Source organism: Centruroides vittatus, unplaced genomic scaffold (genome assembly GCF_030686945.1).
Source record: "Centruroides vittatus isolate TY-2023 unplaced genomic scaffold, ASM3068694v2 contig_986, whole genome shotgun sequence".
NCBI lineage: Eukaryota > Metazoa > Arthropoda > Arachnida > Scorpiones > Buthidae > Centruroides > Centruroides vittatus.
In genome coordinates this window covers 1,447,089-1,466,255 of record NW_027122655.1, presented here as the reverse complement: position 1 = coordinate 1,466,255, position 19,167 = coordinate 1,447,089, and the positions used below count along the sequence as shown (strand labels likewise).

Below are 19,167 nucleotides of genomic sequence, written 5' to 3'. Positions count from 1 at the left end.
TCATTTAAAAGCAAGTAGAGAAGTTTGGATTATTAAAATCTTAATAATTCAAAGGAAATGATTTAAAAAAATTATAACTAATTTCATAAATTGTAGTTATTTAATAACTAGCAGATACGCCCAGCATTGTTCGGGCAAAAAGTAATGATAGCGAAGATTAAGATTACTACATTATAGCCAATCTTACCCGTTTTCACAGAATGCAAGAATTAGGTCTCCGTTTCCAGACTAATTAGAGAAATTTTAGATGGGTCTAAAAATATGTTCATTTCTCACAAAAACGCAAAAACCACATCTGCGCCTGTAAATCTGCATGCCACTTTCTCTTAACACTTCCATTGTTACCCAACACTTCTATTGTTAAGGAATACACTTCTTTCATCTCCACATGGTACCCTACTAAATGTGGTACCCCACTGTGGTAAAAACAAAAAATTGCATCTAAAATAGTACAGTTGAAGCAGAGTTCCTTAGGATAAGCCTTAATCCTTTCCCTCTCCCCCGTGGGGAGAATTTCGAAAAATCCCTTCTTAGTGTACGTTCTCGTGACAAACTCTAACTGTGTACCAAATTTCAACTTTCAACTCCTAACCGTTTGGGTTCTGCACTTATTATTATTATTATTATCAACCCATCTCAATTATATATAAATTTATTTTCTAAAATAGTTTAACTAACAACGTTTTAGATTGAATCAACTTCTTGCACAATCCCCGAGAAGGATAAATCAACACACTAAAAACCTTTTTTATATCCCAGTATGAATAGCTTTAGATAAAAACTAACATTTTCGACTAAAACTTGGTCTTCATCAGGCTATTGACCAGTATAAAATTCGAAACTGGAATTCGAACATGTTTAAAATTATTTTAAATTCCAAATTATTTAAAAATTGGAAATTAATTTTTGCTGTACATGCTAATGAAGTGATAAAAATATTGTTACATCCCCACAAATAAATAATACAATGTATTTGCTGGTGTAGAAACGTTAGTAACATGCTAATGTTATTTAGGCTTTTTCTCATAGCACCACCTCCATGCATATGAAATATTGGCAGCATCTTTTGCATTAATAAAGTTGCCGGCCAGGCCTGCTTTGTATATTTCCAACGCTTCAAGGTTGCGAAGGTGTTGAACCTGATCTGACATTTTTACCAATTTGGCCGTATGGAGGTCAGCTTGTATTTCAGGGTCTGTGGCATAGGCAGCTAGGACAGTGGTATGCCTTTGGTTGGCAATATCATACCTGTGGTCCTGTATTCTTTTGCTTAGTGAGCACTTCGTGGATCCGATGTATACTAGATCTTGCTGGAATCTGTGGTCTCTGAGAGGAACTATATACACACCCGGAGTTCAACTTTCCTCTGTCCTGTCTTCATCATTGCGTAACAGCCCATATATTGTGTTAGATCTCTTATATGCAATCTTTGTGCCTTTACGGTTAGCAATTTCTTTATAAATGGAACTTAGGTGTTGGTTGTATTGCACCACTGTGCGTGATTGGTTGCTACTATGAATATGGGTGTCTATCTGTGTGCTATGTGTGTGGCATGCCGTTAGTAGGTTGGCGTACCTGTGCAATAAATTATGTATCATGCTTTGACCATACCCGTGCTTTACCACTGTGTTTTCAATGCTCTTTAGTTCTGCCACAGTATCCTCCCATCTAGTGAGATGTGTGTATGACCTTCTAGTTAGCACACGGAATGCAGAAATCTTGTAAGAAAAAGGTCTGCAGAGTTCAATGGAATAAATATTGATACGTAGCAAGGTTTGTAATGTATGCTGGTTTGCACTCTGTCTACGTCAAGGCAAAAGTTGACATCTAGGAAATGTGCATTTGTGTCACTCTGCTCCAGTTTGACAGTAAGGCCACAGGGCTTTTTATCTAAAGCTTGGATATAAAAAAGATTTTTAGTGTGTTGATTAGATTGAATCTTCTAGTAAATAAACTAAACAAAATTCACTAAAAATAAAACAAAATCTCAGCAAATTTAATCAGAAAAATACAATTTAAAGTGTCTTAAATTACAGAAATATTACTGAAATGAATTCACATTAACCTTCCATACTTTTCCAGCAGTAAAAATGTTTTAATATCTGCAATTGTTTTTAGCCTCATTCAAAGGTCAGCATCAAAACATTCAGAGGCAGAAAACATTTGAATTTCAGATATTAAAACATTTTTTACTATGGAAAAGTGTGGAAGATTAATGTGAATTCATTAAAATGTCTTATTCTGATCAGAAAGTATCAAAATTATCAAGAACATCAACTCGTAAAAACTCATTGTATTGACGGACTTCTTGTACCTCTGCATTAACATCATTCTCATTTGCTGTCTGATGGCACTGCTTGCATTGCCAAACCATTGATTGACAGCACCGTCAACTTCTGGATCCTTGCCCTCATATTTCCATTTCGTTCCTTGGCTTCCTTTGCAGGTGTCCATTCTTCTAGAAGTTTGTCTTCCTGCTTTATCAAACATGAAATTGTGTTTCTGGATACACTTGTCATCTCTGCCAGTTGCTAGTAGCTGGTGCTAAGGGTTCTCTTCTGATTTGGTCTAGCAGATCAATTTTCTTAGAAAGTGTCAATTCCATCTGTGGCATCTTGAATCGAATACTGGAGAGCCAAAGGGCAAGTGCTCCTACAGACAGTTAATGGCCACAGAGACAAAAGTAGAGTAAGGACATGAGATAGGGAATAAAGAATTTCTGAGAATTTCTGTCTCGTCATTTTGTATGGTAGCAATACACAACTTGTTGAAACATGTGGTCTGTATGAGTGGTCGAGCCAATTTGACACAATTGAGTGAGAAAGTGAAAGAGAAGGCCTGCACTCTTAAAAGGTTTCTTGTGTTTCTTAATCATGATTGACAGCTGATAAAGGAAACCAGACAAAGGTTGCGTGTGGAAAAGCTGAAAATATCCAAATTCGTGTCTCTCTTGTTTAGTTTTCCAAGTAAAATACTGTGCCAGCAGGGCTACTAAGCAGCATTTCGGGGTCAGTAGACGAAATAATTTATGCTTGCATTATAGAATTTGATCTCGTTCTTGAATGTTTTGTCCTAATACGCAGCACGTCCTACTAACCAACCGAGCTAATAACTGGAATCGACTGTGTACCTATTAAAAAAGTATAAGTATTTGGATTCACTGGTAGCTAAAAATTTATTACATTAGTCATGCCAGAAAATTATAAATTTAACATGACTGTTTTCAGACATTACACAATAAAATACAAGGGCCACTCTGAAAGTTCTCATTTACAACAACCCTGTTCATTGTTATTTTCTGTCTATTCTTAGATCTTCTCAAAGTACTTTCTCTGATGCTCGATGCACAGCTGCATTTGGGAGAACCAGCTCTGGAAGCACCGACACCAGTCTTCTGAGATGTCTAACAAGGTATATCTGTACATAGTGTTCTACACTCGTACACTGTGGTATACTAGGTATGTGGGTAGGGTAATGGCAGGAGAAAACAACAGAGACTTTACATGAATGGATGAGGAAATAAAATTTATTCTGTGTAATTACAACATAGTAGGTCTTGACACAAGCAACTTAGTGGGTTTCCTTATGGTAATTTACAATGGCAAACACGTATATACATAAAAATATATACACAACAAACTTAGTGGTTGTTTGACCCCATTTTCATATCCTCCGTACAATTACAAGAATAGTTCCACAAGTGATGAGAACACCACAATTGGCTACGATGTTAAAAAAAAAAAAAAGTCTTACACTTGTCCATATTAGTTCCCTTGTCACTAAGCACTCATTCCTTGTTGATGATTGCTAAATCCACATGGATGGAATTGGATTGTCTTTTACTTAGTCCAGCTTCCTAGCATCCAAATCCTTTCACTGGTGACTGATTTTTTTCTTATTCATGGCAGGTATGTAGCAAGCAGAAGACCTCAAATGAAAAGAATGGCTTCCCATGACAAAACATCTGAATTTATACCTCCCACCATTAGGGAGCACATCATTCACATGTAGTCCAACCTTCACCCAATCAGCAGATACACAATATGCACCACATTAAAATGTGATGTCCCAATACAAAACAAATGAAACATACACAAAAATGAAAATTTACAATAATACTAGTGCTGTAGAACAACAATAGCAACTGCCTCTTCCAAACTCCCAAAACAACATCCCTTGAGGACTTCCTTGGCTTTGGGAAACAGAAAGAAGTTGCAGTGTGCTAAATCTGGACTGTAAGGTGGATGGGCAACCAACTGTACTCTGGAGTTGCTCAAGTAGTCCATTGTTCTCATTGCTGCATGTGCTGTTGTGTTGTCATGGTGCAGCAAGAGTCCATGAAGACTTGTTTTAGGGCACTATTTGTGGATTTTTTGAAAGGTTTGAGGAAGACAAATGGTCACCTACCACTCAGCATTAACTGTCTTACTATCCTCAAGAACTATGGTGGCAACATGACCCAGTCTTCCAAAGAATGTCACTATCATTTTCCAACTGACACTTCTTGGATGCTTGACTTTGACAGTTGGTGCTTTGCTGGAGAAGACCCAATTTGCAAACTCTCTCTTGCTTTCAGGATCATACTGGTAGATCCAGGTCTCGTCACCAGTGACAATGTCCCACACACATTTTGAGCTTTCCTGTTGAAATTTTTCCATCATATAGCAGCACCATTCCACACAAGTTTCTTTTTGCTGTTCAGTCAGAGAATGAGGCACCCACCAAGACACAATCTTTCTGATGTGAAGATGATTGTGCAAGATACCATTCACTGCTGCCAATCCAATACCCAAGGTGTGCTCAATATCCTTATGGGTTATATGGGTCTTCTCTATGCAGTTTCTTGATACAAACAACATTTTCCAAAGTCACTGTAGTTATAGATCAACTCTTCTTTAAGGCTGTTTCTGCTATGTCTAAATTCTCTGAACTGCCAAAATACCTATGTTCTGCAAGGACAAGAATCAGGAAATGCTGCTTGCAAACAGTGGAGGAACTGAGACTCCGACAAACCAGATTTAAAGTCATAAAACATCATTGCTTGGAAATGCTCCTGTTTCAGCTCCATTTTCAACATCCAGATTTAGTGGCACTTTCAAGATCAGACACTTCCTGCATGTGGGAAATTTTAAAAATTCAGGTATATTGTTAAACTTATGCTCAGAAAATGTTTGGCAATAAAGTATCACAGGCTGTTTTTTTTTCTATGTTCAGTAGTTTTCATGTATCCAGAAACTTTCAGAGTGGCCTTCATAAATAACATTTACTAATTTTAACTAATGATCCAAGTACTTTCGTTAACTCCATTTCTTAATCATTTCAGGAATGAACTCTAAAACATCAAATTATTTTGGGTTTAAAGTTGTGAAACAAAACAAACCAAAATAAACAAAAACTGGTGATTCCAGTCACAAGCCTGGCTTTTACACATACACACGCGAACCAGAGATCTCATCAAAAAGATGGTCTTCAGTTTTTGCTATCCTAACAGAAATCATCTTGAGACAGGTTGAATTTACCATCTATTCTTCTTTAAATGTCTGTCTTCCTTTAGCATACCTACAATATGTTTATGATATTCTCTTTTTATGGCTAGGTTCAAAAGTAGAATTTGATGCTTTTGTACAGTGGTTTTTTTACAATAAAATCGTACATAAAATTTACCTTTGCTTAAAAAAGATGATACTATAAATTTTCCTAATCTAAATATTTTTTGAGGTTTCAACAAACTCTTGTTTGATGTTTACTATAAACCCTCTCACCAGTATATTTCCCTCCTTATCACTTCTTCCTGGATTGCTTTATTTAATATCACCATGGCAATATATGTGGTTAAAAATTATCTACACATGCTTAGATTGTTCCATAGTTTTAAAAATAATTTCTAGACATGATTCTATGCATTCCATGTTCGAATTTTACTGGTTAAAAACCTGATGAAACTGGGGTACGATCGAAAATGTTAATTTTGTGAAATTTTTGGTTGTTACTGGACACCTAAGGTTCTTGAGTGTGAATTTTTATAAACTTCTACAATTAGTGCTTCAAAAAATGCATCCAAAACATAACAGTGAATCTAGCAGCGGAGATAAATGAAAGAAGTGTGGCACTGTTACTGTGGAAACTAAACTGGCATTATGAAACTGCGTGTATTAGGTGGGGAAAAAAATTTTGCGCTAAGCAGTAGCAAATGGGTAAATGAGCATAATGTATTTTTGAAGTATCAAACACAAATTCGTGTTAATAACAACCACTTGGCTTTTTTCCACCTTTATTTAGTTGACTTTATTTAGTTATCAACTAAATAAAGGTGGAAAAAAGCCAAGTGGTTGTTATTAACACGAATTTGTGTTTGATACTTCGAAGAATAATACAACACGGTTTCACAAAAATCAATAATGTATTTTATTAAGCACATTAGAAAATTAAACACTAACAATACATGGTTATTCTGTGTACAAATTAGTGATAAGATGATTAATCGGAATTGGAAAAATGGAACATTTTCTGGGTATTGGAATCAGAATCATGCAAATCTCATCATGATTTTCAATTCTTAAAATGATTCTTTCACATTTAATAAGAAAATTATTTGTTTCAGTCAAAGATTCAAAGATTTTTAAAATTACAATATTAATAATTAAGTATTAGTTTATTGGAAACATTCACATTGCCAAGGCAGAGAGTACATAACATCCATAAATGAGGTGATGTCTGTTGCAGCAGACTTTTCTTCTGTGTAATCAGAGTGACGAGAGATTGCACTTAAGTCAGTACTAACTGCTCCCATTTAATGGGAGATAGTGTGACATTAGTTTGCCACCAGGCCAGTATTGAGTCGGTTTTACCACAATTTCAAATTGAGGCTGGTGGTCAACAAAAATATTTAAGTGTCTGCAAAACAGTTTAAATATAAACAATTTTTTCAATTAAAATATAATTTTGTTTATACTTTAATAGAAAAAATATTATGTAAAATTGTTTCTAATATTTATTATGTTTACCTTACAATGAGTAAAATGCTTGAACAACACCTTAAATACAGGTATACCTCGCCTTACATTGGTAATTGGTTCCAGGAGAGGTGACGTAAGTCGAATTTACTTGTGTAGTTACGACGTAAGTTGAAACTATGATGGAAAACACCAATAATGAGCACTTAAAGACCTCTAAATAAGACGGCAACACGAGAAACACAGATGTTTTCATGTTTTGTTCTCTAGGATTTATGATGATTATATTAACATTTACTGTAAATGTACATATTTTAATATGATTTTATGTGCTTTTAATGCTTTTCTAGTGATATTAAGACTTCAATATTTGTGGCGTACAGATGTAAAGTTGAATAAAATGACTTAAACTTGATTTTTATTTTTCCATATACTTTTTTGACAAATGATGTATAATCGGGAACAATGTAACTCGAAACGATGTAAGTTGAGGTATACCTGTACTTCTTTCCAGCAACACTTTAATGTATTTAAATGAGCATTTTTGACCCATGTTCATAGGTCTGTGCCATGTTTAATAAGATTTGAACTGTTTAAGAAGACAGTTTGAATTTCCTTGTTAAAGCTGACACAGTGAAAAGAGGTGGAAACACTCATTTAAATAAAGTGTTACTAAAAAAGGTATTTAAAGTGTTGTTCAAACTAAATTAGTTTCAGCCTATAGAGAAGTGTATTTTAATGATAAAATGACTTTTCCATTATAACTATGAATGTTTTTATGATGATTCACAGAAGATGCTGTGATACATTAAATTTTCAAATGCAATTCACACAATTCTAAGAAAAATAATTGTTTGCACTAAGTTTACTGCCATTTTCAGTTTAAAAAATTGATTTACTTTCCTGGCTCTTGTTATATATACCAAAGGGAAAGTATGACAATCAGTCAAAAAATGACCCCCCCAAGATTTTTATATTTTTGAACTTAGGATCTTGAAATTTTGAGAAATGCAAAAAAAATTTGAGGTTTTTTTTGTCTGTATGGATGTGTCTGTGTGTGGGGGGGGCAGGATTTTATTCAACCTCTTTGAAGCTTAACTCTTGTGCTTATTCAAACTAAAAATTGTCCATATTACTTTTGATCTATCTTGCTTGCCAATCTGACAATGAATGCATTAAGACAGTGTTTCCCAAGCTTTTTGGATTAGTGACAAACTTTGAATTTAATACAATTCTTGTGACACGTGATAATTTTTAAAATAAAAATGTTTAAAATAAATTATGGTTTATTTTTAAAACTTGATAATACAGAAGTTAAACTTAACAAGACAAAAACTCATAATTTTGCAAATATATTATAAAAATAAAAAGACTATTTGAATCAATGAATAAAGAACTAGTACAGGTCTTTAAACTGGTAAGCTGCAATGTTTATAGAAGCTTCAAAAAGTCGGTATGCCCGACATAGGCATAGACACATGCAACTTTTGTGGGAGTATTGTTATGTTTATTGCCTTCTCGTTACAATCAAAGTGAGCGCTCAGGTACCGTTCTCATGATGCATCAGCAACGATCGCCACCTGGCAGACTCACTAATAATTTACATTTTAACATCTCCAATACAACACATTACATCTCCCTCTTTTACACAAAGTCTTTGAAACGCGATAGCCTACAGACCACCCGACCTGCTCGAGTTGTCAAGTCCTTAGCCTCATTGCAGTTCACCTCCCGATTTTTCAACTCCTCATTCTCTGTGTCCATTTCCTCTCTACCAGTGGAGCTATCCATGTTTTCCTCTTGTTCACTAGCCTGTTCCTCCTCAATTGGTTGATCTAACAATTCATCTGAATGATTCTGTATGTTTCTAAATCTATTAATGTCAAACTTCCTTAAAAATCTTCGATTACGAATGAAGTATTTGCCATCTTTGTCTAGGCGCACAATATAAGACCTTGGTCGATATCTGTCTATTTTTATTATTTCACCAGGCTCCCAGTTTCTTTTATCAATTTGCACCATCACTCTGTCATGTGGACTTAATGCTATTAGATCTCTAGCATTCCTATCAAAATAGTGTTTTTGTACTTGTTGTCTTTGCGTATGGTGTTTTCTAAATTTGTCTACAAGTATTCTGGGTTTCAAGAGATTATTCCTCATGGGCACTTGCCCTCGCAACCTACGACCATACAGAAGTTGTGCTGGGGATGGAATACCTCGACCTAAAGGTGTATTTCTGTATTCCAACAAGGTCAGATAGATGTCCTTTGAGTCATACACTGCTTTTTTAAGTAATTTTTTGATAGTTTGTACATGCCGTTCAATGAAACCATTGGACTGAGGGTTTCGTGGAGAGCTCGTCTTGTGTGTAATTTCCCAGTCTTCTAGAAATTGTTGGAAGTGTTTGTTCACAAACTGGGTATCATTACCCGAGTATACAACTTCTGGCTTGCCATGTCTGGAAAATATTGATTTCATGGTTTCAACTATTTTGGAATGAGTGGTGTTTTGGTTCATACAATAAACTTCTGGGAATCGTGAAAATGTGTCTACTACTAATAGATAATCTTTACCAAATAAATGGCAGATATCAGTGGTGACAATTTCCCATGGTCTTGTGGCAAGTTCTCTGTTAATAAGTGTTTCTTTTGGATTTGAATTTTGATACTTTAGGCATGCTGGACAGTTCCTTACAACATCAATTATTTCTTTTTCCATGAAAGGCCAAAAAACATGTTCTTTTGCTCTCCATAATGTTTTATTGATTCCCATGTGATTATAGTGTAGTCTATCAATTGTCTCTGCTCTCATGCTCTTGGGAATAACTAATTGTTCACCTTTACATACTATGCCTCTCACTTCACTCAGGTCTTCACGAAACTTCCAATATGGTTTGACTAGTGGATCTATCATGTTTTTCTGTTCTGGCCAACCTCCCTTTATTATGTTAATCAGTGACTGTAACTCTCTATCTCTTTTTGTTTCATGACGAAGCTTTTCAAATTTCTTTGGAGTAATGCTACAGTAATTGATAAGGTTAACTTGAGCTTCAACATCAGATTCCATCACATCAAAATTCCTGTCCATATAGCTAGCTCGAGAAAGAGCATCAGCCAACACAAGTTGTGATCCTGGTCTGTATTTTACTCTAAAATTATAATTTTGTAAGGTTATCCTTAATCTCTGAAGGCGTAGTGGGCATTTATTTAGTGGCTTTTGAAAAATTGCCTCTAGTGGTTTATGGTCACTCTCAACTGTAATTTCACGACCATACACATACTGGTGAAAACGCTGACAGCCAAACACTATTGCCAGTGCCTCTTTTTCAATTTGTGCATAATTTTTCTGGGTCTCCGTGAGAGTCTTTGATGCATAAGCCACCGGAGCACCTTCCTGAAGTAGTACAGCTCCCATTCCATCTTTTGAACTATCCACTGACAGTACTAGTGGTTTATCTTTATCATAAAATTGTAAGACTGGGGTGCTGCTCAAAAGATTCTTTAGCTTCAGAAATTCCTTATCATGTTGATCAGTCCACTGCCACAAACAATCCTGTTTCAGTAGAGTCCTTAATTTTGCAGTATGACTAGCTAAATTTGGTATAAATTTTGCCACATAATTTATCATGCCCATGAATCGATTAAGTTCTTTTAAACCAGTTGGCTTTGGGATGCGTTTGATTGCTTCAACTTTATCTGGATCAATTCTAATACCGTCTTCTGACAAGATATGTCCCACATATTTGACTTCCTTTAGTTTAAATTTGCACTTATCCTTATTGAACCTAACCCCTTTCTCTTCTGCTGTCTTCAGAACCAATTCTAAGATTCTGTCATGTTCTTCTGTGTCCTTTGCATGAATGATAAGATCATCAATGTAAATCTTGACTCCTTCAATATGAGCAAAAATTTCTGTAAATGTTTTGTGAAAGATCTCAGGAGCATTTGTCAATCCAAAGGGTAGTCGCAGAAACCTATATCTCCCAAAAGGTGTACTAAAGGTTGTTAATTTTGATGAGCTATCTGCCAGTTCAATCTGCCAAAATCCCTTGTTTGCATCGAGGATAGAGAAAAATTTGGAACCTGCCATATCCCTTGTGATTTCTTCAAAGGTCGGTATTTCAAAGTGTTCTCTCATTATCGAGTGATTCAAATTCTGTGGATCTAAACATATTCTCAGGGATCCATCAGGTTTGCGAACTAGGACGATTGGGTTTACAAACTCTGTCGGTTCATCTATGCTGCATATAATTCCATCATTTATCATTCTCATTAATTCTTTCTTTAGTGGATTCATTAAGTTAAATGGTACTCGGCGTGTAGGAACTACCACAGCCTTGTAGTCATCCTTTAATTTAAATTCACAGGGTTTTATTTTGATCCTGCCTATGCCTTCAAATACATTACTGTATTTAGTAAAATAATCACTTTCCGTTTTTATTTCTAAAATATTTCGGTTTCTCTGCAGTAAATTTAGTTTTTGAATACTCTCTAGTCCTAAAATAGGTGCTGCTTGGTCAGCTGTCTTGACTATTATAAAATTCAAAAGTTCCTTAACCTTATCCTTAGTTCGTACTGTTAAATCACACGCTCCTAACACCATTAATCTATTTCCGCCGTAATTTGAAATCATAATATTCGTTTTCTTTAGCAATCTTCTTAGATTAAGAGTCTCAAAAATATATGCGGGGATTACATTGACGTGTGCACCAGTATCTATCTTAAAACTAACACTTTTATCACAATCTAAAATTCTTAAAGTCTCTGACCAGTCTAGATCAAGGTTCTTACCTCTGCTTTCCAGTGACGCCAATACGTAGTCGTTTGTACTCTCTGGCGCCATTTCCAGTACATTTATCATGTTATTTCGACACACTTTCGCAAAATGATTGTATTCCTTGCATTTATTACATTGTTTGCCCATTGCTGGACAGTTCGGTTTATTATGTCTATAACCACATCTCCCACAATTCCGTTGTCTTCCTTGGAACTTATTTTCCGGTCTTCGATATCCACGCCAATTGTTCTCTGTCCGATGGTTCTTTGTTTCTGCACTAGACCTATTTTCCTGATCACGTGATTCACTGAGACGTTCTCTTGATTTTCGTTTTACCACGTTGACTTCTATATTCTTCGGGTGATTCGACAAGAGTTTAATGTGGCTCTCTGTCTGTTCAGCAGCTCTGCATATGTCGATTGCCTTTGTTAATGATAGCTCCGTTTCTCGTAGTAGACGTTCCTTTACCTTCTGATCACGAATACCACTCACAATTCTATCTCTTAATAGTCGATCCCGTAAATTTCCAAACTCACAATTTATCGATAGCTTACGTAGGTCTGCTACAAAATCGTCAAAGGCTTCGCTCGGTCCTTGCACACGAGTATTGAACTTGTGACTCTCAACACTTTGGTTGCTTTTCGGAATAAAATACGACTCGAGTTTTTCTAAAATTACATTCGGTTGTTTCACTTCTTCTTCATTAAGTTCTAATGTTTCAAAAATTTCTAGAGCTTCTTCCCCCAAACAATGGAGCAAGATGGCGGCTTGAGTTTCATTGTTCTTCGTCGTGAGTTCGGTCGCCGTCGAATAAAGTAGATAACTTTTCTTGAATTTCTTCCAATTCGCTCCCAAGTCACCTTCTACCAACATCGGTTTGGGAGGAGGAAGATTTTGAAACGTGGACATGTCGAATCCAGTACCGGAGAATCTTCTTTTTTTTTCTAAACGTTTGTCGACTGCGCCATGTTATGTTTATTGCCTTGTCGTTACAATCAAAGTGAGCGCTCAGGTACCGTTCCCATGATGCATCAGCAACGATCGCCACCTGGCGGACTCACTAATAATTTACATTTTAACAAGTATATGCTGATGCTGCAAAGTTTGCAACAATCAGCATTTTAGTAAATACTTCCTTCTTTTTTTGTCTGGCTGGCAGTAAAAAGATGTTTTTACAGCCAGACAGCCAGTTTTTACTGCCATAAATGAAATTAAAAAAAAAAAAAGTTATTCAAAATTCTAAAAAATATTTAATATTTCCATGACCCACCTATGGCACTCTTGTTGGGAAATACTGCATTAAATTAATGTGTTGTTTTTAGTTTGCCAAAGCACAGGCTTGAATCCCAGTTGGAATATGAAAGTTTGTTTCCGTCAAAAATTTAATGAAGGTTGTTGTTGGGAAGGTAGTTTAAAGTCACTAAACATGGCATTGCACACAAAAATAAACTAAAACTAAAATTAAAAATTATCTTAAAGAACTGAAAATTAGATGGATTAATAATTAAAAGTATGGAAACAGGAGTAAAATATATATAAAAAATAATCATTTCTGAAATTATTGGCTTAATTACTGTATATTGTCATCATGCTGCTAAAACTTTGTAAGTGACATAACAGGCCAAATTAGTCTTATGATATAAAATGATTGCTTTTCCTCCTGCATATGTTATGTGACAACCATGAATGATCTTCTTGACATTTGAATTAATAAAGCAATAATTAATAAATATATAAATAAATAATTTAAATTTTGTGGACATAGTTATAGTTATTTTATAATATTGCAGGTACTCTGTTAGCTGATGAAGGTACAAGTGAATAAAGTGAGCAAGAGAAAGCAAAAGGAAATTTTCCGTCTTCTGAATCTAGTTACATCATAGATGAAACCTCCAACAGTGAGGATGATAGTGAAAGTGAGGACTGATGGAATAAGATCCTGTGGAGGACACTGCACTGAAAATAAAAAAAACTGCCAGTGATAATACTGTACTTCTGTGGCTGACACTGCAATTTCAGAAGGCAACACACAACATAAGAGGAATTGCAAACCCAAGTCAAATGAATCAAGAGCATAAATCAGAATAAATATGAGAGAGAGCCTTAAAAAGAATAAGACTGGTAAAGACATATAGTACCATCCATCCTGTTTGTAAAAAGATGTTTCTGCAATATTTGGTTGAAGGAGTGATGTGTTACAGATTGAGTATTGAAAGACAAACAGGGTACACATCACTGAGAAAGTGTATTAGATCTCAAAGCCCATGGCTACAGCAAAAAAAGCTAGAAAAGTGAATTTGTAATCATGTTTCTGAAACTGCCCTCACATTATTTTCATCCATCAACATCAAAACTGTACTTACGACCAGTCAAAGCATTGAAATATGAGCAGTACAAGACTTATGTTATCAAATGCCAGGAACAAAATAAAATGCCTATTTGCAGAAAAGTGTTCTTCAATATCTTTAAGTCTCAAAACTTGGGTTTATTTCAGTCAAGAAAAGATCAATGTGATATATGTCTATCTTACACAGAGGGAATTTGTCAGATGAAATTTACAAAAAGCATCAGCAGAAAAAAAAATGAAATGAGGGAGCAGAAGTCTAGGGATAAAGAAGCAGTCATTAGGAGGATCAAGTAATTTATACAATGGATCTTCAAGCTGTCAAACTTGCACCAATGTTAAAGGCATGTGCCTTATACTACAAAATTAAACTGTGTGTTGGTAACTTTTATATTACTCAAAATAGCCACCAGGGATGTCTTGACATGAATGAAACAAAAGTGAGGATGGTTTGACTGTTTGCATCATGCACAACTGATTTCTTTAAAAATCGAAATGAAAAAAAATTTGACTGTCTTTGTCTTTTATAGTGATGGATGCACATATCAAAATCAAAATGTGGTTTGAGTAATGCTTTATTAAAATTGGTTTTAGAAAAAAATGTTACTGTTATCCAATATTTCTTAGAGAAAGGGCACATTGCGATAAGAGTTGATAGCACCTACAGTATAATAAAGAAAACTGAAAACAGAGAAATTATCCTGACTTCTGATTATAGCTCTGTAAAGAAGCAAGACCAGACCTACCATATCAGATTCATTATCTTGATCATTAATTTTTTGGAGATTACACCAAACTGGGGTTTTTGTCTTCTGTTAGGTCAGGCAATTCTACAAGTGACCATTCTAGACAAAGATTGTTTCAATCAAATATACTCCAAAAGAGGAATTATACTATAAATTGTGTATATGTAATCATTAGGCTGAGCTACCAAGAAGAAAATCAGAAAAGATGCATCAACTCTTGTGCCCCATATGTATCCTTCTTATTTGAAAATATCAAGAAAGAGTTCAAGCATTTACAAAAACTTAAGATAATACTGCTACACGTGCCATTCATACTATGACAACTTGCCACACTAATGTCAAAACAATAACTGTTGTTGTTTATTATACTGTTACTGCTTTATATGAGTATTATGCTCTTGAGTAAAGTTATCTGGAGATATAATTACTCTAATAAAACAAGACTGAAACAATATGTTGTTTTGTTATGTTGTTGTATTTGTAGCTTCATGGCTGTGACCTTTTCATAAAACCATGTATATACCATAATGAACAGACAGGCTGTAGATAAAAACCATTTAAGTGGCAGTTTAACTTCTTTTACTGGTCATCAGCATTACTTTATTTTGCTTTCTTTGTGTAAAATTGATTTTGTTATTACCTCTCCAGAAATGCCACATTTCATGCTTACCTATTTATGCTACAGTTTTTTTGTTTCCTGTAAAAGTTTGGTTTTTATGCTTAAAAAATTTTAGCAGCACAATGATGATATGTTGATGCAATATAATCTATTCAGTTTTCTTCTTTCACAATAGAAAGTAACACATGATATCTAAGTTAAATAAAACTTAACATACCCAAATGGAACTTTATAGCATTCATATCTAATTTTTTGAGAACATATTTTAGATTTTGAAACGAAATGTTGAAGCATTTCTGATGTAAAATCCCGATATGTAATATCAACATAAAAATCTTCCATTGAACTTTTCCTTGCTATCTACATTTAAATAAAGTATCAGTTAATTTCATGCTAATAAAATTTTAAAAATTATTATATCTAAAACAATAGAAAATATGAACTCTATAATGAATTTCAGAACAACAGATCTTAAAGAAACTTATTTCTAATTTTTTTTGAGAAATAAGAATATCAATGATAAAGGCATTTTTTGATAAAATAAAAAAGATAAACTAGATAAAATATTTCAAAGAAAAACATTCAACTTTACTTAATATATCTTTTAAATATATCTAATTTATCAACTTTATTTAATATATCTTTATCTATTATCTAATATATAGCACAAAATGAAAAATAAAAGTTTTTGACCACCTGAAATAATTATCAAGTTTAGAAAAAAATAAATAATAATACTCTAGAACAGCGGTCTGCAACCTTTCTGTCCTCATGGACCACTAAACTCACAATTTTCAATCCACTATCATGAATTTTTTTAAATGATACAAAATCAGTAGAATAATGATTGTAAAAGTTTAATTTTACTATATTAATATGAAACTTGTGTGTTTTATTTATAACAAATTAATGCAAGCCTTCATTGCTGCTTGTTTGAAATAAGTTTTTGGATTCTTAGCGTTTTTCCACAAAGAACGACAATCGCACTTACAATACTGTTTATTATTCATTATTTATTGATAACAGTCACTTCGTATTTGGCTTTAGATTTGAATAAAAACCACGAGTGAAAAAAGCAACTAAGCATTTTGCATCTCTTTTGTAATACTTTGTGTAACCTTCAGTTGATCAATGTCCAAATTTCTCCATGGACCACCCAAATTTTCTTGCGGATCATCAATGGTCCACAGACAACCGATTGCCGACCATTGTGGTGCCCAAACTTTTTAATTGGTTGGCCAAATTGTGCACAAGTTGCAGGTAAGTGGGTCACAAATATTTTATTTATTCCATATACAGGTGTACCTCATCTTACATTGGTAATTGGTTCCAGGACAGGTGACTTAAGTTGAAAAACGACTTAAGTCTACTTTACTTGTCACTAGGATAAACCATAAATAACCATTCCCAGTTCTATATTTTATTTATAAATCCATTTTTTATAATATATGGTTAATAAGAATCTATTTTAAGCTTACAAACAAATTACTTTTTTTTCTGTACTATATTAAAAACTAAAATTTATCTAAATTTATGAATATATGTACAGTTTGTACAGCACATACTTGTAAATGTACTGTACATGTTTACAATTTGGCAATGTTTACAGTACATTGCAGACTCTTTATTTGTTAATGTAGTTTGCTCTAAGACATTATAAAATAAAATGATTTTGTAAGGTTAAATAACAAATACAGTTATTAAAATTATTTTGCGATAGTAGAAAATAAACTAATTTACATTAAATTTACCAATAAAGACTGCTAAATAAGACGACAAAACAGAGTCACAGATGTTTTCATATTTCGTTCTCTAGGATTTATGATGTACAGTATTAGCATTTACTGTAAATGTATGTATTTTAATATTATTTTATATACTTTTATACTTATCTGTTGTATAGTAACATGATTTTGTGCGCTTCTAATGCTTTTCTGGTGATATTACGACTTCAATATTTGTGGTGGACAGATGTAAAGTCAAATAAAATGATTAAAACTTGATTTTTATTTTTTCATATTTTTTTTGACAAACGACGTATAATCGAGAATGACTTAACTCAAAATGACATAACCTGAGATATACCTGTATACAAAAGTAAGCCTACTTCTATTATTTTTATATATAATGTGTTAAATATGTTTTTGGACTGAATTAGCACATACCACAGGCTGGAGTTGGCCTGGGGCTGTGGTTTGGACATCAGTCCTCTAGAATATACAACAAATGTACTTAAATAAAAAAAACATAATACTAGATTCATGAATAGATTTAATAATGATAATTTTGTCCCAATGTACTGTATTATCCAGTTGTAAAGCAAATGCTGAGGGAACCATATTATAAGTTAGCCTGTCTTGCCAAACATATAGAAATTGTAAAAATTTATAAATATAAATTACTAAGTATTAATCATAGGGAGAGTACTTAGCTGATGCTAGAAGCTATTATTTATATAAACTTGTATAATTCATGTTAATTTGTTAATCTTAAATTTAATACATAATTTTTAAATTTAAATTTTGTATATATAATTCTTGTTCTGAGTCTGAAGATGAATGTTAGAAAGGCTCAAAAATATTTGTTTATTTTGAATTTTTTTACTATATTATATATATATATATATATATATACATATGTTATGGACAAAGTGATTAATCAGGCATTATTCATAATGCCTGGTCATAATTCATAATGACCAAAAAGGGTGGGTAGTGTGATAACTATTGATTAATTTATCAAATTGACCGGTCATTATGAATACTGCTATCACCTAATCAGGCTAAGTGATAATAATAAGGTGAAGAATGATCATCCTACATATGCTAGCTAATCGGAACTCAGTTGCATGTGCGTATCGTGTTTAGTACTGAATTTAAAATTTGATTTAAAAACCTCCACTTATTTCATTTAGAAATATTTATTATTTGTGAATTATTTCAAAGTATTTTAAAAAGAACATGTAATCTTTTAAAACTAAGTACTATTATATATATTAATTAAATGGCAAAATTTTACCCACATACACCATCTTAGTGGTGGTCGCGACTGTTTGTGCTCTCGACGGATTTCTCCCAAAGGGGAGCCACCGGCAGGCCGCTGATTATTTAACGTTACTAGATATTGATACATACTAGTTATTGATGCATGTGTTCATGAACTACCGTGAATAAATAACTAGTGACGTTAAACAATCGGTGGCCTGCCTGCGGCTCCCCTCCGGGAGGAATCTGTCGAGAGCACAAATAGTCGCGACTGCTGCCAAATTCACTACTAAACGCAATATGCATGTGCAACTGAGTGCCAATTGGCTAGCGTATGTCATATGATCACTCCTCAACTTATTATCATCACTTTGCCCGACTAGATGATAGCAGTATTCATAATGACCAGTCAATTTGATAAATTATTGAAATTTATTACAATGCCGATTTTGTTGGTCATTATTCATAATGCCCGTATTAATCACTTTGTCCATAACATATATACATATTAGGATATTAAAGACAAATTGAGACAAAAATCTGTATGGCTTAACAGTAGGCGTTGAGCAATCTATAAGCACCGAAGTCCACTTTCTAAACATAAGCATTAAAGAGGAAGGATCCACCATCCACACATTGGCATACTGGAAACTGCGTGCAGCCTCTACATACATACCTGTGGATTCATGTGACCCATTTTTGTATAAAGCTGCATCATTTAATGCTCTGGTTAAGGAGAGCATTT

General features: G+C 33.9%; 1 protein-coding gene across 7 annotated transcripts in view; it reads right to left on the bottom strand.

Annotated features, from left to right (window-relative positions):
• The window catches only part of LOC136985988 (axotactin-like), a 219,451-nt gene that overhangs the window by 126,561 nt on the left and 73,723 nt on the right, over nucleotides 1-19,167 (bottom strand). For all 7 annotated transcript variants that reach the window (XR_010882413.1, XR_010882412.1, XM_067283415.1 and 4 more), the window contains one exon: nucleotides 15,656-15,798. Coding sequence is in view for 5 of the 7 variants with exons in the window: in XM_067283415.1 (XP_067139516.1) it covers nucleotides 15,656-15,798 (143 nt within the window). In the remaining 2 variants the exon portion in view is untranslated. The remainder of the gene's footprint in view (nucleotides 1-15,655; nucleotides 15,799-19,167) is intronic.